The sequence below is a fragment of the Varanus komodoensis genome, unplaced genomic scaffold (assembly GCF_004798865.1).
Source record: "Varanus komodoensis strain SLA01 unplaced genomic scaffold, ASM479886v1 scaffold10, whole genome shotgun sequence".
NCBI classification, from domain to species: Eukaryota; Metazoa; Chordata; class Lepidosauria; order Squamata; family Varanidae; genus Varanus; species Varanus komodoensis.
In genome coordinates, this window is record NW_025335269.1 from 12,114,108 (window position 1) to 12,139,784 (window position 25,677).

The following is a 25,677-nucleotide window of genomic DNA, read 5'->3' on the forward strand; positions in this document are numbered from 1 at the left end:
AGCAGCAACAACAAAAGCATTCCGTTAGCAGGGCGATGCTGTTGTCTTTGGGCCTTGGTGAGCAGTGATTGTGCATAGCATTGTAAAGTTTTTACACAGAAGTTGATTTATTTGATTATGGTGATTAGTCCATCAGAAAATGAACCTTATTTTGTTGGATTTTTAGCATTTCATCTCTATTTGTTATTCAGTGGTTGTATAATCAGTCTTGAAAAATGCAAATTGTCTCCCCCCTCCTTGTTTAAAAAAAAAAGGATCACTACCACCAGAAGAAAAAGTAAATTGAAGTTGTTTCCACAGTATGAAATCAGGAATATTTATCTATCCCCCATAAGGAAGAGCAATTTTGTCTGTCTGTTCAGGTTTGCATTCTTGTTTGCCCATAGCTGCTGAACAGTTAACTTCCAGGTTTCATTCTTTGCAATGATGTTTATGTATTTAGTGTAAAAGTGGTTTGTTAAAACTAGGAAAATACCTATATCATTGCTCAACAACATGTGTCAAGTAATTCCCAAGGGAAGTTGAGCCAATTTTGTGCTTAAAGGTTATTCAGTGAATGAAATTGTGAAAGCCCATTTGTCAAGGTACTGCATGGTTTCTCTTAGTTTTCAGCCCCCAAATTCATTGTCTTCCTGGCCCAGTCATTAGTCATCAGTGTATTAGCGATGCCTTCAGGCATAGCTGCCTAGCACTTCTTCACACCACTGTAGCTCTCAAAGTGTACTCGGCCGACTTGTAGAATTACTGCTCTGATTTCCGCTTGGCTAGGTTTCGAGGTAAGTCTCCTCCCTGCCTTCCAGCTCAGTCTCCAAGCTCCTGCTTTCTTTCGAAGTCTGCCTTCTGCAGAGATTGCAGAAGATTGGAGGAGTGTGTGTGCGCGCGTGTGTGGAGAGGTGGGAAGGGTTGGGGTTTTCCTTAGGAACTTTGTTGGCTTCATCCGGTGAGTTTGTTATGGTAGGAATAGGACATAGGCATTTCACTAACCCTAAGCTGCAAGGGGATTGCTAAAATGTGGCATGCTATACTAATTTGGGGTTTTTTTTTTGTTAAGTTTCATTATAGCTTAATACATTATTATTGTGTGATTGCTTGTGTTCCAAGTTAATTAAAACAGTAGTATCAAACCTACAGTTTCTCAGTAGGTGCTCTCTAGTACAGTGCATTTTACTCAAAAGTAAGTCACATCTGATACACTGAGACAATTTCAGAATTGTGCTGAAGATTGTAGCCCTCTGTGTCTTTGCTTGAAAGTTAATCCACTGAAATCTGCAAGATTTAATTCAGAGTAAAAAGATTACATCAGTAAAAAGATTGGAAAAATCTTTACATCAGTAAAAAAAATTGGATCCTATGCATCCTAACTTGGTCAATAATTAGCTTGGCTATGTGGCTAAGTGTGGCATGGCTTGACTTTTTCCAACTTTATAAGAGTCTCTGAAAATGTTTATTCTTAGAATGAGTAGAGAGAGTTTTGTGATTCTTGAAGAAAGAATTTGAAGATAATTTCCACTGTAGAAAATCAGAGTAGTTCTCCTGTCACTTCTTATCCTTTATTGCAGCAGTGCAAAAACAAAATACACTTTCCTCCACCTATCCTGTAAAATTGTTCTAATACCTGTTTTACAGCAAATCAAGTGTAAAGCCTGAAATGAAGTTTCAATGCTGGAAGGGAATGACTTATATTTTTACAATTGAAGTTATTCTTGGTGTATAAAGTTTGTCATGCTCTTTACTGGAAAGGTGAAAAACATCTGGCTTTGCTTAGAATGTGAGAGCATGTTCCATCTTTAAACAAAATACAGTGAGCAGGCAAAGCAGAATTCCAGGAGTTGAACCCTATGGCTCTGTGATCTTGCTTAACACTTGGTTTGATAAAGGTGGGATGCAGGAGTCTGTGATTTACATAAGCTAAATGAAAGTCATGTCGCAGCTGTGTGTCAGAGACTATTGTGTGTTAAATATATTCTTCATTGAGCTCTCTTGGGTGACAATGATAGATTTAAATTTCTATGTAATTGGGATTGAGGCCATATAGCAATGCTTCAGTGAGAATGGAAACTATGGCACAAGAAATTATTTAGGTTCAATACTTAACAATAAAAGGAAGCGGCAGCTAATAGGTATGGTTATATTTTGTTTGGTAAAGAAATGAAACCAGGACCCGGATCCAGAACCACTGATGTTGTTTGTAGTTTGTTTATTAAACTGTTGTAGTGACAGGAGATACTTCTCTTACCACTACCCCTTTGATTCAAAAAACTTGCCACAAGAATTTATAACACTAGTAACATATTCAGCTGGGGAAGCTAAGACTGCTTGTCAGCACCACAAGAGATGCTGATAGTCCCCTTCCGAACATATTTCTTTCCTTTAGAATGACCAAAATTATAAAAGGGCAGGAGTAGACAAACTCCATACATGCAGTATGGACTATTGATCCTGAAAAGGTTTCTGCATTTTTTCTTGCCCCATGCTTAGCACTAGGTTATATTTCACAGTGGAAAAGAGTGGTTATTATGTAGAAATTAAAATGTAGTTCATCCATGATTTTGCCTACTAAAATACAGGGTGGGCATTTTCCTTTCTACGTAAATGCTTATGGATTTCCTCCTCTCCTCTCCTCTCCTCTCCTCTCCTCTCCTCTCCTAATGGAATTGATAAACATACTCAAACTGGATAGCTTTGGATGAGTTTCTTCAGGTGACATCCAGTGATCTAGATGAGAGAAAACCGGGGGGGGGGGGGTGGCATGGTATCTTAACAAAACATAACATATGAGAAAAGTAAATAGCTGTTCTACATATATGGTTAGATACCACATTTACAAATTCATGGATAATTGCCCTGCACTCCTGTTTACTTGAATGCAGTTAAAGGAGCTGTGGGGTGGAAGAAGGAATTCAAAAGGAAGCCATAAGATGTTTAAAAGTATATTCAATTCAAGTTAGGCCTGTTATTTCTGGAGCTGATCTTGCTCTGTAATCTTTTATGAACAGAACATTTAAGATATTACAGATAACTCTGATACATCTTATTCTTAGAACACGTTTTCATGCAAGCAGTTGTACATAGCATTAGGATGCAAGTTTTCAAATGGATTTTAAATTTTACTTATTGATACTTACTACTTCATCTGATGTATGATCAGCTCAGTGGAAGCCGTTTGTTTGCTTAAGAAGGGAGCTATCAAGACTGGGAATTTTTTTCCTAGATGTCATCTACGGATTTGTAAATTCTAAATTTCTGATGCCTGCACCAGAATTTTAGATAACCACATGACCAAATACCTGGCATTGGTCCAGCCCTGAAATTGGTGCTTTTTAAAAAAAACTAAAATATTTATAAATTGCCTTTCTGCCCTATCTGGGTCCCCAGGGATACATAATAAACATTAAAATAGCCTCAGTAAACAATCCAAGCTATGTTTAAAACATTCCAGATGTTTTTCAATAATAACAATTGAGTTTTTGGAAAAGTTCCTTCAGTCTTTACTCTGCATCCCTTATGCTGGTTAACAACTAGGAAAAATTAGAGACCTGGGTCAAAGAAGCTGTCATACTATTTTATTTTAGTGCAACTCTTGAAATACTAAGGCAAAATTCCAATTAGCTAGCTAGCTGATATTTGTTGTTCAATTCTGATGCTGTAGATGTAGAGTAAATGCAATCTATGAACAAACATAGAGGTGCAGAGTAGAATATAGAACCTGACAACAGGACCTCTTCAAAAGTAGATGCTGATTTCTTCTGGCTTGGAGCAATTGAAGAACTGTATCAAACTTGTAAATAGCCACTTGTCAGTTTGCCTGCTACTAGGCACTAAATCAAGAAGTTCTGCTACCAGACCGCCAAGTCAGGAAGGTCTAAAAAAGTTCCTCTTCCCTTTGAGCTCCTGAATGTGTAGGTAGGAGGGCTTCTTTGCAAGATAGCATTCGCGTGTTAATTCATTGTAATTCAGTTTGCAAATAACCAGGTAAAGATCATGTTTTTGTGGTGGTAGAGCTATTCCCTTTACATTTGATCAATTGTTCATGGTACTTCATTGAATTATTTCCTTCACTCTAGTTTCCTAATCTTGAGATTGATAGTTGTAATTGCTTTTTCTAATTAGCTTTACTCTGGATCCTGTGTTGCTGGACCTAGATTTACCCATTATGGATTGGCAAGCTTTTGAAATCTTGGCTTATACATGATGGAAAAATGCTATCCAAATTAACATATAAAAAGAAATGTTGAACTCACGCCGTATGAGATATTAGCTATTCATGACTATTTCAACATCAGTTATTATTTATTTAATTTATATCTTTCTACTAAAAATGGCACTGAATCACATCATTGGTGGCATTTTATAAAGTGCATCAAAATAAAATTAGAAGCTACCTATGATTGTATCATATGAATTGCCATGAAGATCAGGATTAGTATAGTGTTGCCTTTCTCACTGTGGTCTAGACATAGGCACAAGCTTGTGCATGTACTCAAAATACACATTTATGACAGTAGGGCATGACAGCAAAAGCAGACCTAGTGGTATTCTCTCTCTCTCTCTCTCTCTCTCTCTCTCTCTCTCTCTCTCTCTCTCTCACGCAAGCTTCTTTAATTATGGAGAATTTATTAAGCACAATCAAGAATTTTAATATGTATACTCATTAATTGATCAAGGGCACTAAGATAAAGTTTTCTTTATGTGACCTCCTTGAATGTTGCCAACACATGAGTTTCATAATGCTAACATTATTCTCAAAGACACTGAGATAAGCAATTCTTATTCTAGGTTACTGAAAGTACTTAGACAGTTATTACTTGGACTTTAGTTCATGTGTGAGGAGGATTTGAACCTGCTTTTCAGTGTTGCACTTGGAGGCAAAGTCAAGCTTACCACAGAACGTACCCTAAAAATGGGGATGCCATCAACTATAGCTCCTTGATTACTGAACCTGTATTATGCCTGTACTGGTTGCAGTCATTCCTTCTGTGTTTAAGTAATCCCTTGAAATATAACATATGTATAAGATTTTTCTCCTGTAGGAGTGCAGAACAAAAATTTGCATCCCATGAAGCAATGCCTAATAAACAATGCTTTGTTGGAAGTAGAGTTCGTTCTGGGGGGAAGATCCATTGAGTAGAGTTGACAAGAATCATTCCTGTGGAGGAAAAGTGTTAGGTTGGTGTTAAGTCTAGGGATAGCACAGAAAATAAAACGTACAACAAGGAAGAGGATTAGAAAAATTATGACAGCTTGTGAAAACAACGAATGAGAGCTTTAGTTGACATGTAATATTCTCAGATATGCTTGGGGATGGCTTCTTAGCTCAGTAGCAGAGTACATGCTTTGCAGGGATTCATTTGCTACATTTTTGTTCCATTCTTCCTCTAAGGAGCTTAAGGTGGCATTTCTCCACTCTCCATTTTATCTTCACAACACCTATATAAGGCTAAGAAGTAATGCCTGGCTCCAGGTTAGCGAGTGAGCTCGAGTTTGAACCCAGCTCTCCCTGGTTCTAATCCAGGTGGCTTACTTTAGAAGATTCAGAGACTGATGTTTATCCTCTCTGCATAAACAGGGGTTGCGAAGGAGCTTTACCTGGAACCTTGCAGAGCCAGCATAATTTGGAATAGGTAACATTAGATTGGATGGAGCAATGGCCTGACTTGGTAACCTGGTAACCTAGTGTATATATCACTTCAAGACTTCAAGCAAAATCTGGATAACGGATATGATAGTGTCCAATCATTTCCTTGCTACCAAGCTGGGAATGCCCCTTCTTTGGGTTGTTAATCATGATATTCAAATCAGGAACTCTGGCTCTGGAGTTCCTGGTCTACTTGTCATTGCAAGTGGGGTACCCCGATCTGTTCAGCTGCTTCCACTCAAAGTGGAAGTGACTGAGCAGCATGAACTAAGCATGCTTGCTCATTCATGAAAAATCAGGGTTAAAACAAATAAGTTGTTGTTTTGCACGAGCAAGGCCAGGATAAGGCAGTTCCCTGCTTGTTTGCGTCTGTAGAATAAAGTACTATTCTGTGGCCACATTTACACAACTACTACATTTGCACATGCTAAAGTGCTCTGTGAGTAAGGTGTGCTGTGTGGACTGTTTGCTCATCAGGCTCATTGTGGCTTGTCTCCCACTTCTTACCTGTTAGTTCATGGATCCTCAAACTATGGCCCGTGGGCCGGATGCGGCCCACCATGATCCTTTACCTGGCCGCCTCAGAGCTTTTGGATTTGCTTGGAAAAAATGCTCTCCGAATGAGTCCGAAAGCTCTGAGTCAGCACAGGCATTCTCTGCAAGTCTTTCAGTTTCAGAGACTAGCAGAGAGCTGGCGCATGTGCCAAATTGTAACAGCTCTCTTCAACTGTGTGTGCGCCAGCTCTTCCCTATAGTACACGCATGTGTTGGCTCTGAATACAGAGTGGGAATACAGAAGAAAGGAGGGTGGTGGGAAGATAGAGGGAGATGAAGACACTAAAAAAAAGATAGAAGATAAGAAAAATAACTTTTGAAATCTATTTTTAACTCTGTGAGCTATGTCCCCGGGCTGTGGGTCAAGCTGCGGCCACCTCGCCGAGCCCGGGGGCAGACGGGCCAAGGTGAAGCGGGAGCAGGGCCATGGCTCCCACGCCTCTGCCGTGGCCTTCTCCGGCCAAGCCGCTGCCACTATTGGGTGGCTGCCATGGTTCTTCCCCCTGCTGAGCCAGCTGTGGCCCTGTCCCTCGCCTCCCCTCGGAAAGTAGCCATTACCTCCCTCCTCACGGCCCTCTCCCGGCTGGGGGACCCGTCCCACACCCACCTCTCCAGCCTCCCACTCCCGCAGCTGGGGGAGTGCCTGTGAAGGGACCTTCCTCCGGCTTGGAAGCGGGGCAGTGGCAAGGAGCCGGGAAAGCCTCAACCGAGGCAAGTGCACCCTCATGGCCCCCCCCCTTGTGTCATGCTCTCTCTTTCAGTGGGCAGCGCAGCATCATCTTGGGCTTCTGCTGTAGGCCGAGCAAGCAGAGCAAACATTTTTTAATTTTTTACTTACTTTTTTAAATTTTAGCTAATTTTTACTTAATTTTAATTTTAATTATTTTTAATGTGCAGTGTGCATAGGAATTTGTTCATATTTTTTCAAACTATAGTCCGGCCCCCCAACAGTCTGAGGGACAGTGAACTGGCCCCTTGTTTAAAAATTTTGAGGGCTCCTGACTTAGTCCTTCACTCTGTATCTCAGTATCCTTTGTGGCAAACCTATTTTGTCTTCCCTTTCCAGCTGCCATTGTTAATTCTTTTTGGTGACTGCTGGCTTCCACCCAGATCCTCAAAAATAGCAATTGGGGTTGCATTAAAAAAGATCACCTTTATAAATTTTGTAAATGTGTTTGCAGTATTGTTATTATTTTTTGTCTCTTGCAAATGCACACATGCACTCTTACAGTGGTCAGATATGTGTAGGCCTGTGTAGTCAATTTCCTCTGATGTTCCAGTTGTCAAAGTAGAGTTAGGTAGGCATAAAAACTGACAGGGAGAGGCTGCATATTGGTTAACTTATACAGAGTTGTCAGGAGCAATTGCTGACTCATCAGTCAGAAGTTTTGGTGTGGAGCAGGAAAATGGAGTATGTCCCACTTAGCAATGCAATGCTCTATTTCAGGAACTGAATAAACATTCTCAGTGCCTTCTACCTGTTGGGTTTCCAGCTTTCTCCAGAAGGAGAACTTATTGGCTCCCCCAGTTTTGGGGGGTCTTTTTGCAGCACTTGCTGCTTCAGTTACTACAGTTCCTTTGGAGTTCTAAAAATAAATAATAAAAAACCCTCCATGAGGCAGCTCAGTGGAAAGGGGTGAATGGGGCCCCCTAGAGAAAGGTGCAAATGTTGCTGCCGCTGCCACCCCAGCTACTCTTTCCTGTTTTGCCACCCTTAAGGGGTTGTTGTTGTTAAAAAAAGTTGCTAGGAATATTTGTGTAATTTATTGGACTGGGCAATACACAGAAATGTAATTACTAGGAAGTCAATGGAGGGAAATTTGTGCAATTGCAGTAATGGAGCAATTACCACAGATAGTCAAAAATATCTGCCTTTTAATTCCTAGTCCATACATTGGTACAAATTTCCCCTCTATTTACTTTCCAGCATAAATTTCTGTTTGTTTGTTTGTTTTAATAGAACTGGCAGGGCATGGCAGTAATTGCAATAGTAAATACTATGAAAAGGAGCTGTGAAAAGTTGGGGAGTTAATATTTTCCTTTTCTGGAGTAGTTGGACACTAGGAGCAATGTGGATGTCTCTGAGAAGAGTCAGTTCAGCATTTAGAATCTGAAGGATTTCATCGCTAAGTGGCAGATACTGACATTTGCTGCTTTCCCCTCTTTTTCCATGCTTTTCAGTTGCCAACTTGGTGATGGGATCCTGGAACAGTGCACAAATTAGCTTATATGCAGTTTTGTCTTGTCGGTTTCCATATATGTTAATTATTTTGCAGTTCCCTTTGGCAGCTGAAACTTACAAGGAAATTGACCAAGAAAGACTGCACAAACTGAAGAGCAGCAAAAGCACACTTGAAAAAGACAGCAGCATCATGAAATGAACACATTTGTTCGATTTTTGTGGGGAGGAGGAGGATGATGATGATGATGTGGTGGTTATTATATTAGCTATGATGAACTGTTGATGGTTGCTGCAAATATCCTTGAGCACCAACAGAGATTCTGTCAGTGGCAGCAGCAAGGTGAGAGTGTTACTTACGATCTTGTGGGTTTTCTTATACTTGGTACGCCTTTGGGGGAGTGCGTGTGTGTGTGCACATATTTGTGTGTGCCTGTGTTGTATTCACAGAATAGATGGATGGATGCAAGAAACATTTTTTTCCTTGTGGGGGGGGGGAGTTTTTGCCCAAGTGGTAGGTAAGGTAGCACGGAGTTAAAAGACTTTAAAAGTATGCCGTGTTTTATGAACAAGCCTTTGGCTCTCAGGAAATTGTCACTATAGATTTGCTTGAATCTTTGCTAAACATTTCTGAGGACTTTGGGTTGTTAGCATGCCCAACACAAGCTTGTATGCATCTCAATAAAATAGCTCTCATATTAAATTGTCTTGTGTATATTTTGAATGGATCTGACCAAGATGGAGCTTTCTTTATCCTTTATTTCCAAGAATTGGAATAACAGATTTTGATACGATTGATAAAAGGCCCTTTATTCTTGAAAGAAACTAATTTTCTGATTGTTCTACATGCTACCCCTTGCGTTGTTCACTTTTACACGCTTTTGCGCTGTTGCGATAGATCCCCAAAGATTGCCTCCAGTAGCGCGGATCAAAGCAGCGCATATGAACACCCCAAATACCCAGAGTCATTTCTTAAAAAATTAAACGTCCTGTGTTTGCTTGCACACTGATCAGGGCACTCTGGATGCTGATAGCAATCAGCATAAACTTTCCCTACTGCTGATGTAATGATGATGAATGCTGCGACACTGTTACTTCAGACAGCTCTTCTCAGTGGATGCAAACCACTTGTTAATGAATGGAATACAGTTCTGGCAGCATCAAATAGAAATGGGGATAGGAATTTGAAAGAAGGCAATCAGTTAAAAGAGCAAAGACAATAAAGCAACAGATGCAGAAAACCGTTGATATTTTAGAAGGAAAAAACTAAGAGCGTTTTGCACCTCCTACAGTGGTACCTTGGCTCACAAACTGAATCCGTTCCAGAACTCTGGTCGTGACCCAAATTGGTCGTGAGCCAAGTCAGATTTCCCCATAAGGTTCAATGTAAATAAGGTTGATCCATTCTGTAACTATTTTTTTTAATCACAATTGAAGCAAAGTGACAAAGAACAACAAAGACTGCAGCCATTCCCCCCCACCCCAGCACAACTGTGATCGCGCCCACGTTCCCTGCACGAGCGCAACCCAGATCGCTGCCATAGATGGGCGCAATCGCGGGCATGCTCGGGGGAGGAGGGGAGATGGGCACGATCGGGCTCGTCACCTTAGGCGGAGTTTGCGACCTGAGTAAAAATGTTTCGTAAATTTTTGTTTGCGATCCGATTTGGTCACGAACTGAGGCATTCGTGAGCCAAGGTACCACTGTATTTTCAGTGAGCTGGACAGGCTTCTGTGTAGCAGGGGAAGTCTGCTTCTGCCTGTCTAGTTGCACACACCTAAATCTGAATCCAACTCATAGTGAAATACAAAATATAAAACAGCTCATAAGAAGAAGGCAAAACTCACCAGTAAAACAAATAGCTTTTTTCAGAAAGAAGGTACATGCAAGCAAATAGACATTGAATAGTTGGCATCAGAAAGAAAAGGAAGGTGTATCACTGACAACTGGTGCTAGTTTCAAATGCACTAGCAGCCAGTGCAGCTGATAGTTGGTGTAATATGAGGCAACTGTCTAGCCCTAACAGCAGCTGCATTCAGAACCAGTAGAAGTTTCTGAGTCATCTTCAAAGGCAATCCCAGATATGACCATCCTCTAGGACAACCATAACTGAGGGTAGGCCTGATTTCTCTAGATAGAATTGCAGCTGGCCTACCAACTAAAGTTGGCAGAAGGCATTCCTGGCTGCTGCAAATACCTGTCCTTAGTGAAGAATCACAGTGGTACCTTGGCTCACAAACTTAATTCCTTCCAGGACTCTGGTCGTGACCCAAATTGGTTGTGAGCCAAGTCAGATTTCCCCATAAGGTCCAATGTAAATAAGGTTAATCTGTTCTGTAACTATTTTATTTTTTTTTATCACAAAAATTTGAAGCAAAGTGACAACAAAGATCGTGGCCATCTCCCCCCCGCCCCCCGAGCACGAGTGCGGCCATCTCCCCCTCAGCACGACCATGATTGTGCCCGTGTTCCCTGCGCTTGGGGAGGAGATGAGTGCAATCGCGGGCATGCTCGGGGAGAGAAGGGTGTGATTATGATCGTCACCTGATGTGGAGTTTGTGACCTGAAGCAAAATTTTTCAGAAATTTTTGTTTGCGACCCGATTTGGTTGTAAACTGAGGCATTCGTCAGCTGAGGTACCACTGTACAGTACTTTGAAAACCTTGTAAGCTTGCTAGGAACTGGATTTGGTATAGGCTTGGAGGCCAACCAGCTTGCTCACATTTTTGTGCATTCCAGATTTCAGAATACTTCTGGTCAAGCTCATCGCTGCTGTTCCTCACTCTTGGCAGGTTCACACAGCTCACTTTTCCTGTATACTGAGGGTATCACAAGATTTTTGTCCTTCATTGCACTTGCATTTGTGTAGCAGAGGTACCAGGTGGCATAGTCTGAACTGATAACATTAGGAACTTATGTGTGCATTAATAACTAGTGCAGAAAAAAGCAATGGATATTGCGATTTTGAGGCCTTAAGGACCATATACTTCTGTATTCTTTTAAAATTAAAGCTCAAAAGTCTAAATGTTGTGCCCAGTGCCAATGTAAACATGGAATTACAGAAAATGTGCAGTTCTATTGACTTGGGTTTGTGCCTTGCCTCAATAGCAAGGAACTGTATATGGTAGAAAACTGGTGTAATAAGCATCTGCTGTAAAAATGTCTGGAAAGTGGCTTATATAAGTAGCAAAAATTGCATGTTAACCCCACCTCCCCAACATAGGCAGCATTCAAAGTGGCATACAACTCAGTATTAACTCCTATCAGTGAAACAGATCATCCAGTCTTGAAACCTACGTAAAATAGGATGGTCTTAACTCTTACGAATCAGGCAAGATGGGCTTAGCTTAGTCTGAATGTAAAAATTGAAAACACCTTGCCACATTTTCTCAATAAACTCCCCTCAGATGGAGATGGGACACAGAACCTGTCTTGTAGATCTTAATGAATGGACAGGATCACATGGAAGTAAGCAGTCCATTAGATACCTCAACCCGAAACTATTTAGGGTTGTAAAAGTTCTAGGCAACTCTTTCAGTTGGATTAGGAATAAATTGAGAGACAATGTAGATGGAATCATACCAGAGCAGATTGCTTTGGGTCTTGCATTTCTTACATCACCTTGGCAGGAGCATCTTGCACGAGCTGTTTCCAAGTACTCTACAAAGGCAGTCTGGTGTACAGTGCGTTGCAGTACTCTGGCCTGAATAGGTGGCAGTAGCTGAACCTGCCGTCTCCAGGCAGGTGGTGCATCAGCCTGAGCTGTCCCAAAGCAGTGCTGTCAACATCCAGGATAGTTCAGAAGCACTCAGTTGCAGACATGATGTTTCAGATGATACAGAACAGGCTGAATGGCAGTTCCTGGACTGGTTTTTGTTAATGACCCAAAAGCACCTTTTTGTTTGGATTGTGTCTTGGGATTGCTGCCTCATCACCAGATTGTCTTGGCTACAGCAGTGTTTAGTATTGTAGGTTACAAGCTAGGTCAGGTGTTACAGCACTTTGCCAGTTCCGGGTGGTATACTAGTCACCTGAGTATTGTAATGTCATGAGAATGAAGTCAGGAAAGATGTTTACTCCTGTGAATTATGTCTCATGGTTTTCCTTTTTTCCTAGAAGGAAAGGGTTAGTCTATATGAGTCAAGTTTTCATTGTCTTCAAGGTTTGACTCCAAGAAATGAAACTGTTCCAAAGGCATGCATTTGTGGTTTGTGTATTTTGTGAATGTTTATATAACACCTTCTAGCAAAAAAATAAAAAAAAATCCAGGGAGGTTACACTGTATATTTCAGTCTGGTGAGAGCCTTTGTCCTCTGGAGATGAGTGTGCTCTGCCCTGAGCTTGTGCCAAACACTGGAGACATGGAAATTAGCAAAATGTAATACCAGGGATAGTGAGAGAGTGAGCCTTCATTTCCCTTTCCTTTCTACCTTGGGGCCAAGGACAGGAATGAGCTGATCCCATGGTATGCCTGAGGCACTTGGAGCAATTCCAAAGTTCAAAGAAATGTCACACACTAGACCTCATGTCCCTCAGTATTTGATGAGCACAGATTTTTAGCTGGCTACTATGGTCAGCCAAAAGTTTGGGATTCATGAAAGTCCAATGTATAGGTGCGTAATGAGGGGAGCGCCTCAAGTGAAGTTACACCAATGATTATTCTTACATTTCATTTATGTTCCACCTGGGAGGTAGGCTAGGCTAACAGTTGGTGTTTGACCCAAAGATATCCAGTGGGTTTCATGGCAGAATAGGGAGTAGAAACCAAATCTCCCAAGTCCTATCCCAGGACTCCAACCAGTGTACCACACCAGCTATCGATGTTACTGATGTAATGAAGAATATTTTAATATATTTTATCATTGTGTTCATCCCAAGGATTTTTTTTTACTTCTGAGTGGGCATGTACCAACAACTTGTTCACATCATGGTTCCAATTTAACTAAGTTGGTGCAAGCTTGCATTTTAATGTTTTGAAAAGCAGAGATGCACCTGCAAGCAGGTTGCTGGCCTGAGAGGGATTAGTTTGAAAGTGGGGCTCAGATTAATTTGTTGAATGGGATCAAGCCTGCGGGAAAATTGCAAAAGAATCAGGCATGGTTGAATGGAAAAAGACCATGACTGTTTGCTTTCATGGAGGAATGTTTATCCCTGTGTTTTACCTATGAAAGTTCAGGGCTGTGTGGTTTTTTCCCCTCTTGGCTGTGGTTATCATTCTTATGTACTGTATATGCAGGCACGGTAATAACTTTAGAAACTAGCTTTTCAGTATTTGAAAGCAGGATTTAAATATGCACATGTAGTACTCACTGAAAGAAAGAAGTATATTGGGGAGATAATAGTGACCATACATTTCAAATAAAAAGTGAAAACAGTAGTATAATCTTCATCATTCTATAAAGTTTGTTTTATTGTGTGTTAAATGGGAATACAGATAATCTTTGTTTTGGGTTCTTTAACTATAATTGTTGTATACTAAAAACCCAAATAATTTTATGTTATTACAGAAACTTTAAAAAAAGATCAAGAGGATTGTTCAAGCCCTATATGATCCAATGATCACTGTTTCCCATGGACAGCTTGAAACCTGCCTTTGCTAAATCATCGTCCCTACTTTATTTTCTGGGAAAATATTAGGATTGTAGTTTTGGGAGGAAAAAACTTAGTGTTTGCAGAAAATGGTAGAATAAGGTCAATATTAACTTTCACGCTTAACTAACAAAATAAAACACATAAGCTATAACTTATTACTTCATTAGAGCTTCAGGTATTAGGCAGTATAGAATTTAATTAAAAAAGAAATCCTGTTGTTTAGACAAAAATATAGTAGCACTATTAGGGGCTAGTGGCATGTCTGGATATCAAGTAAAACTCGATCCAGTGATATAGATCATCTTGCAGAAAAATGTTCATACATTTTGAGCAAGCAAAGTCTTATCCAAAAAGCATTTCACAAATTCAAAAAGAAAAGGTATTACATGAAAGGGTTTGTTTTTTAGGTTTCACCCAAATTTCACATCTTATCCTTTGAAAAAATTCCCTAGAGAAAACAGAAAAGGGTATGTTTCTTTCCATGTTTTTGGTGTCCCCCGCCCTGCGGGGTAACCCTAACCCTCGCCTTCATGTATCTAGCAGAGGTGATGGTGCTTCCTGCCACCATTTATCTTGCATGTGATTGGGCAGTAGTCTTAACTTAGCAAGTCATTAAGTGAAAAGATACTAAATTTAAAATGAGTGGCAGATGCTCAAGTGATTGTCATTCAGCCCAGTTTTTTGCTCTTTGGCAGAAATCTTGGAAGTCCTAGACTGTTAGACTTCGTATTGAGCAACTGAGTGAGCTGTGATCTGTGTGGTTCTCCATGTGCTTAACTCTAATGGGTAGCAGTAGTTTCCAACCTTTTCTATGCCTTGCATCCCTAGAAAATGTTTGCACCCCCTACAAAAGTAAAATCTCATTTGAAGATGAAGAAGTCAAATTTCTAATTTTTAAACTACAAACTGAGGCACATAGAGTATTGTTGGTGAACAAATTAAACCAAAAACTAAGCTTTTAACTGTAAACGGTAAAATGAATCATAGTTGTGAACAAAAAATACAGTGGCTTCTTTGTTCTTGCTTCTCATGCACGTTTTTGCCAAAATGTGGAACTTTCTTGTTGTGATCTGTAAGTCTGCCTGTGGATTCAGGTGATTTTTACATTTTGTCTTGACTGACAAAAGAAACAAATGCAAACAAAATAATAAATAATTTTATTATTGGGATAATTTTTGGTGAAAAAGTCACAATTTACCAATTTTGACAAATCGTGATACAGCCTTCCTCTTTGGCACACCTCCTGAAATGCCATCTTGCATCCCCTGGGGGTATGAGCACCCCGGGTTGAGAACCTGTTGGCCACTGACTTTTCTCCTAAAAATTCAGGGAAGCAGCTTAGAGTAGCTCCAGGTATAGGAGTGGGGTATTAATGTGGCTCCATGCATAAGAATATGTATGTTCTCAAATGCCGGCAGCTAAAAGACTATCAGATATCTTCTGTTTTCCGTTTCCTGAGTCCTGCCCCGCGGTGTTGTGTTAAAACAGTATTTCGGCAAATACATGGAATTTCTGGCACCCTACAGAAAGATGCTGTTGTTAAAACAGAAAATAAATAGTAATTAATCATTGGCATGCATATTAAGAATATTCATGTGGTACAATCTTTGCAGGACTGCATCATTTCTGACTGGTAATCGAATTACATGAATTAATGCCCTTGCATTTTTAAAAAGAACTCTCTGTATAAACAAAATTAGCAGAAGGCTTGGCTAAAACTTCTCTTTAGGAGAATACTTAGAAAGTACAGATTGTGCAGACCATTCAGTCCCTTCTCTCCAGTATTAAATTGTATGGCGCAACAAATCTTCACCATGGGGCAGGAATGGACTAATTGTGGCACTCTAAATGTTTTAGCCTACAGCTTACATCAGCCCTAGTCAGTATAGCCAATGATGACAGGTCATGGGAGCTAGATGCCAAAACCTATGAAGGGCCACAAGTTGGTATGAACTGGCAAATTTTAAGATACAAGCAGAGGAATGTAGATACGGGTTTCAAGCATTAGACTTTATAGCATTCTACACAATCTGTGTGAACAGACAGATTTGGAACTATATAAATATCCACACATTATTTCCTTTGATAAGGTAACCTTTCAGATTTCTTAATGGTATGAAACTACATGCTGTAGAGAAATTCCAGGCATAGAATTCAGTGGTTTGTAAAGTAGGTTTTGTACCAGGCAACTGCTTACTTTTATCAGAAAATACCTGAAATAAATCAGCTGTAAGATGGTGGTATCTTTGTAAGGTGCAAATGGTGCCATAAAAGTTCATGTCAGTATTAAACATGCAAACCAGTTCATTCTCCAGACCAAAGGACCCTGGAAATTATTTCTCTGTGAATGCACTAGAAGGTATTAACAAGAACTTACAATGCTACAATATCCATGATTCTTTGAGGAAAACCATGAGAGTTAAATCAGTTTCAAGGTAATTTCTATACGTCATACATCTATTTGGAGTAGGGCCTTCTCTGTGGTGGCGCCCAGATAATGGAATGCACTCCTGGAGAGGCTCGCCTGGAGCTGAGCTTACACTCTTTTTGATGCCAGGTCAAAACCTTTTTATTCAACTGTTATTTTAAAAATTAGTATTTTAATGTTACAGTCACATTTTATATGTTATTTATTGTTAGATTTTTTTAAGGTATTTAATTTTATTGATTGTGAGCTGTCCCAAGATGCCACACATATGGGACGGCATATCAAAGTCTTTGTTGTTGTTGTTGTTGTTGTTGTTAGTCATGTCTGACCCATCATGGCCCCATGGACAACATTCCTCCAGGCCTTCCTGCCCTCCACCATCCCCCAGAGTCCACTTAAGCTCACACCAGCTGCTTCAGTGAGTCCATCTTGCCACCTCATCCTCTGCCGTCCCCTTCTTCTTTTGCCATCTATTGTTCCCAGCATTGGGCTCTTCTCCAGGGAGTCCTTCCTTCTCATTAGGTGGACAAAGTATTTGAGTTTCATCTTCAGTATCTGGCCTTCTAAAGAGCAGTCAGGGTTGATCTCCTCTAGGACTGACTGGTTTGATCGCCTTGTGATCCAAGGGACTCGCAGGAGTCTCCTCCAGCACCACAATTCAAAGGCCTCAATCCTTTTGTGCTCAGCCTTCCTTATGGTCCAGCTTTCACAGCCGTATATTGCAACTGGGAAAACCATAGCTTTGACTATATGCACTTTTGTTAGCATACTAAAAAGCAGAGACATCACGCTGCCATCTAGATTTGCCATAGCTTTCCTCCCCAGGAGCAAGCGTCTTTTAATTTCTTGGCTGCAGTCCCCGTCTGTGGTGATCTTGGAGCCCAGGAAAATAAAATCTGTCACTACCTCCATTTCTTCTCCATCAATTTGCCAGAAAGTGAGAGGACCGGATGCCATGATCTAAGTTTTCTTAATGTTGAGTTTCAAGCCAGCTTTTGCGCTCTCCTCCTTCACCCACATCAAGAGGCTCTTTAGTTCCTCTTCACTTTCTGCCATGAGAGTGGTATCATCTGCATATCTGAGGTTGCTGATATTTCTCCCAGCAATCTTAATTCCAACTGGTGATTCATCTAGCCCCACCTTTCTCATGATGTGCTCTGCATATAAGTTAAACAGGCAGGGCGACAGTATGCAGCCTTGCCGAACTCTTTTCTCAATTTTGAACCAATCAGTGGTTGCGTGTCCAGTTCTCACTGTTGCTTCTTGACCCGCATATAGGTTTCTCAAGAGAAAAATAAGGTTGTCTGGTACTCCCATCTCTGTAAGAACTTGCCACAATTTGTTGTGATCCACACAATCAAAGGCTTTAGCATAGTCAATGAAGCAGAAGTAGATATTTTCTGGAACTCCCTAGGTTTCTCCATGATCCAGCGTATGTTGGCAATTCGATCTCTAGTTCCTCTGCCTCTTCAAAATCCTGCCTGTACTTCTGGTAGTTCTCGGTCCACATACTGTTGGAGCCTAGCTTGTAGGATTTTGAGCATCACTTTGCTAGCATGTGAAATGAGTGCAATGGTGCGGTAGTTTGAACATTCTTTGGCATTGCCCTTCTTTGCGATCGGAATGTAAACTGACCTTTTCCAATCCTGTGGCCACTGTTGAGTTTTCCAAATTTGCTGGCATATTGAGTGTAGCACTTTTACTGCATCGTCTTTTAAGATTTGGAATAGCTCAGCTGGAATACTGTCGTCCCCACTAGCTTTGTTGTTGCTCAGACTTCCTGAGGCCCATTTGACGTCACATTCCAGGATGTCTGGCTCGAGGTCAGTGACCACCCCATCATGGTTATCAGGGATGTTAAGCTCTTTCTTGTATAGTTCTTCTGTGTCATCTTGCCACCTCTTCTTAATCTCTTTTGCCTCTGTTAGGTCCCTGCCATTTTGGTTCTTTATCATGCCCATCTTTGCATGAAATGTTCCCTTCATATCTCCAATTTTCTTGAAGAGATCTTTGGTCCTCCCTATTCTATAGTTTTCTTCTGTTTCTTTGCACTGCTCATTTAAGAAGGCATTCTTATCTCTTCTAGCTATTCTCTGGAATTCTGCATTCAAATGGGTGTATCTTTCCCTTTCCCCCTTGCCTTTCGCTTCCCTTCTTTCCTCAGCTATATGTAAAGCTTCCTCAGACAGCCATTTTGCTTTCTTGCATTTCTTTTTCTTTGGGATGGCTTTACTTGCTACCTCTTGTACAATGTTGCGAACCTCCGTCCATAGTTCTTCAGGCACTCTGTCTATCAGATCTAATTCCTTAAAAGTCAAAGTCTTAATCAATCAATCAATCAATCAGTCAGTCAATAAAATCTTGCAACTCTCATGGTAGCATCTTTGGCTTCCAAGGCTTCTAAGGTGTCCTGAACACGTGCACTTTAACATCCACCATTACATCAGTACGTGCAAATCACATTAAGTAGAGACATACATGCAATACTGTAGTGGAGTCAGGGCTCACAAGGATGCATGCAGCCTGGTACTTCATTACTGAACATGAATGTTGGCATTATCTGCTACTTTCCTTGGGCTTCCCTGCTGAACTCTTCTTGACTGCTGAGGAAGAAATGCATTTCCCCAGCAACAATATATGATTCTCCATTGTAATGCAAAGTATTTTAGGGTGTCTTGTCCTTGAATGGGAAATTAGAATCTATTACTTTTTGAAAAAACACCTGCTTCTTGAAGAAGTTGGAGATAGATAAACAGGACTACATGCAGTTCTTGGCCTCTTCTGGGGGATATGGCCATGGGAAGGATCATGAATAGAACCTGCACTCCAGCATTTATCATTTGCTACTGCATATATGTGTGGGTCTGTGGGCACACACACATGCAGAAGAACAGTTTGTGGCTACTTTTAACCCTACATTTTTCTCCATAATCCCCATTGGAAAACTATAGTGATCAAGATGAGCAAAGCTAAAACTGAGCTATATAAGACAGTGCTCTCTTTTTTGAGTGCTCTCTTTTACTCCCCGGCTTCATTTTTGTATGAGCAGTCAGAGCAGGAGGAGGATCAAGACTAGTTTTGACATCAAGGTCAGTGGATCCTGAATTCTTCACTGTTTTGGGCCCCCCATGGAATTTATGTTCATTGTTTGAAGCCAGTCTGATTGTTCTAGCCTTTAACTTACAAATGGTAATTCCCTTAACTTCTTCCACCACAGTTTCCTCCTAAATCTAGACCTCCTAATAGCCTGGTTGGCACTTCAGTTTAGGGTTCTGCTTACTCCTTCCTTCAAAGTGTTATGCTTCCTGTGTTTTGATCCAGTTTGAACTGGTAGATTTCTATTTTACTGTTAATCAGATTAAGCACAACTTTTAAAGCATGCTGCCAGTCAGTGTGCTGCTGGTCCCTCAGATTTTTGCAGGACGTGGTCAAGGCATGAATGTGTTCTCAGCTCTCCATGTGTTCTCTGGTTGGCCAGGAGGCAAAGTGTCAGCTTCTCAGCCACTGTTAACAAAAGGGGCTGTGTATAAGTGACCCATGAAGGAGGCAGGGTTAAAACCTTCTCTCATTTGTGCTAGGTTTTTGTTTTGTACCTGCAGGGATTTGGGTATGTGGATAAGCCTTCAAGCGCACTTCCACCTACAGTTTGAAATGGTAGGGCCCTTTCATCTATCTTAGGACTCTACCACCTCATTTTGTTGAAGGGGCAGATTTGGCCTTTACCATAGGGCAACTTGATGTGGATTGTGCAGAACGTTTATGCAGGAGAGCCAATGTTTCAGTCTTGCATTTAATTGTGTTTGTGTTTGCTTGCTGCCTGCCCAGCATGCATCTTGGATGTGCCTTCAGGCATGCATGAAAGAAAAGACCAATAAGCAAACAGAATAGGATGTAGCTGTAGAAACATATGATCTGAGTGAACAAGCAGGGAAGGTTCCTGGAATCTGAAGGAAACCAGTTTCTGCATATTATTTGTCGAATGTGGGGAAGGAGGAAATAACTTGCCTTGCTGACCAAACCAGAACAGTGATGTTGCTCTCTGCCAGTTTTTTTATTTTAAGCACTAGCTTCCTTGAGGGTGGCATGGGATGGTTTGTGTGTCATTTTCAGGTTTTGTTTCTTCAGGTGCCAAAATACCAAAGCCATCATTGATACTAACTCCAACGCATTACTGCTTGTAGGTTCAATAGGTGCCAGCTCTTGATTATGTGCAGATTACTTGAGCAGACTTTCATGTGTTGAGATAGATTATACATGAGAAATATTTGTGTCCTTTCTTGAATCCTTGTTGGGTTGTATCTTGTCATCAGTCCACAGCAGTGTAGAGTTCTACTTGTTGAGGGCATAATCCTATCTAGATTTAGACTAAAGAAATTACTGCAAGTCGTAGCATTCCCTAGTCATCTAAAGTTATAGGACTTTCCCCTGTATTAAGATGCATAAGATTGTACCCTGAAAGACATGAAATAGATGAATAGTGAGCAGGAACAAATGACCCTGATACTAGATGGTGTGAGGCAAGACAGCAGTTCCTGTTCCCTTTAGGGATTTCCATTTTAGGGTTGTTTAGAGGAAGAGTCCTACTGTTACTAGCCATTGCTTCTCCTTTCTATTCCCTTTTTCTTTAGTTTTTCACAGGTGTGGTACTCCAATAACGCTTTCTTAGAGTTACATGTTTAAAACAAACAAAACGAACTGTTTATGTGATCAACCATGAAGATATAATTCATTGCGGTTTAGCTGGGCTGATGTAAATGTCGAAGTTTAAATATTTGGATTTACAGTCAAATGGATGATCAGCTTCTGCCGTAGAGCTCCTTACTTGGGGGAGATGGGTGGAAGGGAAGAACTGGCTTATTACCAGATATCTTGTATTAGTCACAATTTGGTTTTGGCTGGGGGTGGGAGGGGGCATAACCAAGCTTCCTGCAAAAGGTTATGTTCCTTCCATGCCACTTGAAAGTAACCCCCTATGATTTAAGTTACTTGTTTCTATTTCATGCATTAAAAATATAGCAGCATTAAGAATTAATGAATTGGGACACCACAGCATAATGGGTAGAATTCTGCTGATAGACTTGAAACATTTGTGTGGATTTGATCAAGGCTAGGGGTGGGCAATTTGCGGACCTCCAGATTAGTTATGTTGGCAAGGGGTAATTGTAGTTGTAGGACAGAACTGGAGGACCACAAGTTACCCATGCTTGTTGAAAGCCAGTCATCTTCAACTCCTGAGCTAAGGCAGGTAGCAACAGTAGCATGAGCCCCATGCAAATATCTGGTTTAAAAAAAGCATACTCTGAATCCATGTTCGGATTTAAAGGGAATTTTAAGTCCAAAAAGGTTGAAGAGCAGAGGAAGGGATCCTCTCACCTGTGGGGCCTTTCCATTCTGGCTTATTTTCCTGGAAAAATTGTCCTTTGCTATATTAAGACTTTGAAGAATGCTCCATTTGTGCCAAAGAGGCTTTTTGAAAGTCTGATTGCAGCATGGGAGGCGGAAGAAGGTGTACTTGTGAGAGGGAAAGGAGATACATTGGACTCCTGTATGGAGTAGGGTGAGTGTGCATGCGTGCATGCATGTCTGGGGAAGCAAGAAGAGGGCTGCCCATAAGTCCCAGCAGCACCAGCTGGGAATGGCGTGATATTTTCTGTACCAACATGTATGGAATTGTACTCTTAAGTAAAAATTGCTGGCACACTTAGCTGCCACTTTTTGCTCTTTCCCCTGCCTGTAATCTGCCTGCTGAAAGCTGCTCTGAAATAGAATTTGGCCCTCAGACTGAGAAAGAGCATGTGCCACCGTGCAGTTCTCACCCTTTCTCAGCCTAACTTTCTGCACAGAGTAGTTGTCCTGAGATTCTAGCTAGAAAGGTATGTGCAAAGACATTAAAGCTGATTCAGTGGGCTTTGTGAGGTAGCCATAGATTGCTAGTGCCAAGATGCAGCATGTTGTTCTTTGGATGAAAAGCATGGCAGGGGTTTTGCCTGGACTTTTTTCCCTGCCTTTTTGGATGTCTGTATGTGGAAGTTTGATGGTTCCCTTGTTTTATTCAGGTATCATTGTGAAGAGAGTTGAAGTAATGAGAAGTCATCATGGAAGCCCAGTCCCATAGCTCTACCACCGGGGAGAAGAAAAAAGTTGAGAATCCCATTGTGAAATCCTCCACTCGAACAGATGTCAGTGAGAAAGCCGTTGCCTCCAGCACAACATCCAATGGTGAGTAACAGCAGGGATTTACTAGCAGCCAAACCTGCAGTAATTTAATGTGCACTGCAGTCCATGTGAATTGAGCTTTTGCACCTGGATTCAGTGTTTGTTCTGAGGAAAAACTAAGGCTAGCAGTAAGCAAGCAGTGTGGGGAGACAAGAGGGGAATGGGAAAGTGTGTGTGTGTATGATATAATGAGCCCAGCTCTGGCATCAAACCTTGCCTTTTTCTTCCAAATTATCCAATTTAAGTTGTAAATAGTGATGTTATTTATTATGGGAAGTTCCTGTTGTAGCATTTTGGAAAATAATCTTGATTAGTCTGGAAAGTATTCAAAACACTTCGCATTTTATCATGGAAATTGCTTACCCTAGGTAGATAATTGGTTAGTACAAAAGAGACAAAAGTGGCCTTGTCAAAAATTAATGGCAAGGTTTTCCTTTCTTTTTTAAAATAAACTGCCCATTGTAAACATCCTCTCTCCTGAATTGGCTCCTCCTGGATTTCTTCAGATATTAAAGACAAAACAGCAGGCAAAGAGAACATGCTCAGTTTTAGAAACGTGAACATGTAGTTTGCAGGAGTTTACTTGGTTCCTCCCAGAGAGTTGGTGCCTGCTTGGTAATTTGACAGGCGTACTGAGAGCTGATCTAATCCACCAACTTTTCCAGTTTAATTTAGACCTAAGGTCATTGGTGAAAACCCCTGTTGTAGTCCACTGAATCACCTTTGTTTCACAAAATAGCCAAAGAATCTGAACTTGTGGTTGAGGTACTTTTTTGAAATAAATGCAGCCACTGTGAGATCTACTTCCTAGTAAACCTGCATAGGATTGCACTGTAAATTATTTTTGCTTTAGGCCCATTCAATAGATCAATAGTGTTCAATCAAATAGATTGAACAAGTTGAAACTGATGTTTTATACCAACAGGTTTCCTATGTTAATTTTAATAATAATAAAATTCTTAAAAGAACCTTAAATCTTATAAAATAAATCTGTGAAATCTTTTAACAGATTATATCTTGCTTGTTTTTTAAACACTGTCTTATGTGGATTGCATCGCCTGCATAACATTGATTTGAACACGTTAGTCATTAGAAACTTAAGTCCTATTGATTTCAGTTGGACTAAGGCATGACTAATTTAGTCTGGAAGTAATCCAAATTGTGTTGTTCGAAAATATTGAATTAGTGCTTGGAGATTTCATATTAAATTTAAGGTGGAATTAGGACATTATACATTTTCGGATTTAAGCAAATGTATGTAAGAATTGATGATAATTGACTCAAGCAAGAAGTTAATATTTCAAGACATATTAATACTATGCTACTCCTTTATAAATGATTATGGATAATAATTTCTGGTTTCTACCATCTCTGTCAGTCTTTTTCAGTATGAGCATGTATACTAAGTAAATCCAAATGTTATATGAATAAGAAAACTTGAAAAGGAATTGTTGAAAACATTGAGGAATTCATGTCTGATATACATATATGTATTTGATGCCTATCAATTGCTATCTATCAGGCACTGTAGGAAATTGATAAGCTGCCACACAAAAGCTTCTCAGCCTGGTGCTTTGGTATCTGTAAAAGGTATGTCTCTGGGAATGGGATGTTCATGTGCCTGGAACATACCTGAGCTACATCAGGGAGGCAGTGGTGCACTCTATGCCCTGTACCAGCTTTCTCTAATCTAGGGCCTCCAGATGAGCTGGATTGCATAGTTGTATTGACTGGGGATGATGGAACTTGCAGTCCAGCACATCTGAAAGGCACCAGGTTGGGGAATGCTGGCCTCTATTTAGCTCCGACAGCGTTGTGCACCAGGAGAAGTGCAGGCTGAAACGCTATAGCTATCCCATCTCTGTACTGTGGTCCCTTGGATGCACTAAAGACTGTAGTTGTAGCCTCAAAGGCATTTTGTTTCTTTCGCATAATCTTCATGAAACTCTGCAGCGACTAAACCACAAAACCATGTGTTCCACTTACAGCATAAATAATAGAGTCCAGTGGCACCTTGCAGACTAACACATTTAGCATCCTTTCATGAGTCAGACCCCACTTCATCAGTTGAAAGAATAGTATGAAAACACAAAAACACTTAAGAAACCTTGCCTTCTTTCCATTGCTAATGATAAACATCTATTCTTCTTGGTTTATTTTCTTTGAATGTTATTTACATATACCAGATAAACTTCCTAGCAAACAGCTGCAGTCCAAAGCCTAGTGAATTCAGCAGGCAGCCTTTTATATTAGTTAAAGAACTGGTTCCATGCAAGCATAAGGTATTCCCCTCATGTCCATGGTTTTAGGGTGAAAGGCCCACAGAAATTTTACTTCTAACATTTTTCTTTACATCTTGATGACTACCATAAGGGTAGCAGGTGTAGATGGCTAATTCTTAATTATTCTTGGCACGTGCACAGTTTTTTTTAGCATTTAAAATATTTTATGTACACAATCTCCATAAACTTTATGCCAGTAAGATAGTTCAGTTAGATATCACTGAGTCAGATCATACCGTTTATTGAGCCACATCTTAAATTCATGGCGAAGGTGAGATTTGAACCAGGAAGTCTCACCTTCTACACCACATTTACACAGTGCGATAACTCGTTTTATAGTGGTCTGCATTATCAGGTTGATATTTTAAGGCTGATAAGCAAGGATCGGCAGTTGCTGTTCAGCCTGAAATGAACAGATTTGGCAGGTAGGTGCTTAAAGTGAGGGCCAGTTCACATGGTGCTTTTTGTTTAAGAAAAGACATCAAAGAATGATTTTACCTCATCCGTTTTCATGCAAGGGAGGAATATTTCTTAGGAATGTGCCCACATACAGAGACAGCTGGTGTTCATCATGTTGGAGATCCTGTTAGCTGTCAAGCCTTCCCCCAGGTCAGCCCTCCTAGTTCCTGGGCATGTGGTCCCCATGTGTTTGCATACAGGAGTTCTCCCTCCAGACACCAAAGAAGAGGCACAGTAAATACCTGTGATAATGTGGGGACCAGTATTTCCATAACGTGTAAAACAGTCCTTGGTAATATGAGAGAGATACCTGTCAGTGTGGAAAACAGA

At 40.6% G+C, this 25,677-nt stretch overlaps 1 protein-coding gene across 8 annotated transcripts in view; it reads left to right on the forward strand.

The window, feature by feature from the left end:
- Window positions 1–25,677, forward strand: part of GLI3 (GLI family zinc finger 3) — a 476,769-nt gene that overhangs the window by 178,615 nt on the left and 272,477 nt on the right. For all 8 annotated transcript variants that reach the window (XM_044454104.1, XM_044454087.1, XM_044454118.1 and 5 more), the window contains one exon: window positions 22,447–22,609. In XM_044454104.1, coding sequence (XP_044310039.1) covers window positions 22,486–22,609 — 124 coding nt within the window. In that variant the 5' untranslated portion in view covers window positions 22,447–22,485. The remainder of the gene's footprint in view (window positions 1–22,446; window positions 22,610–25,677) is intronic.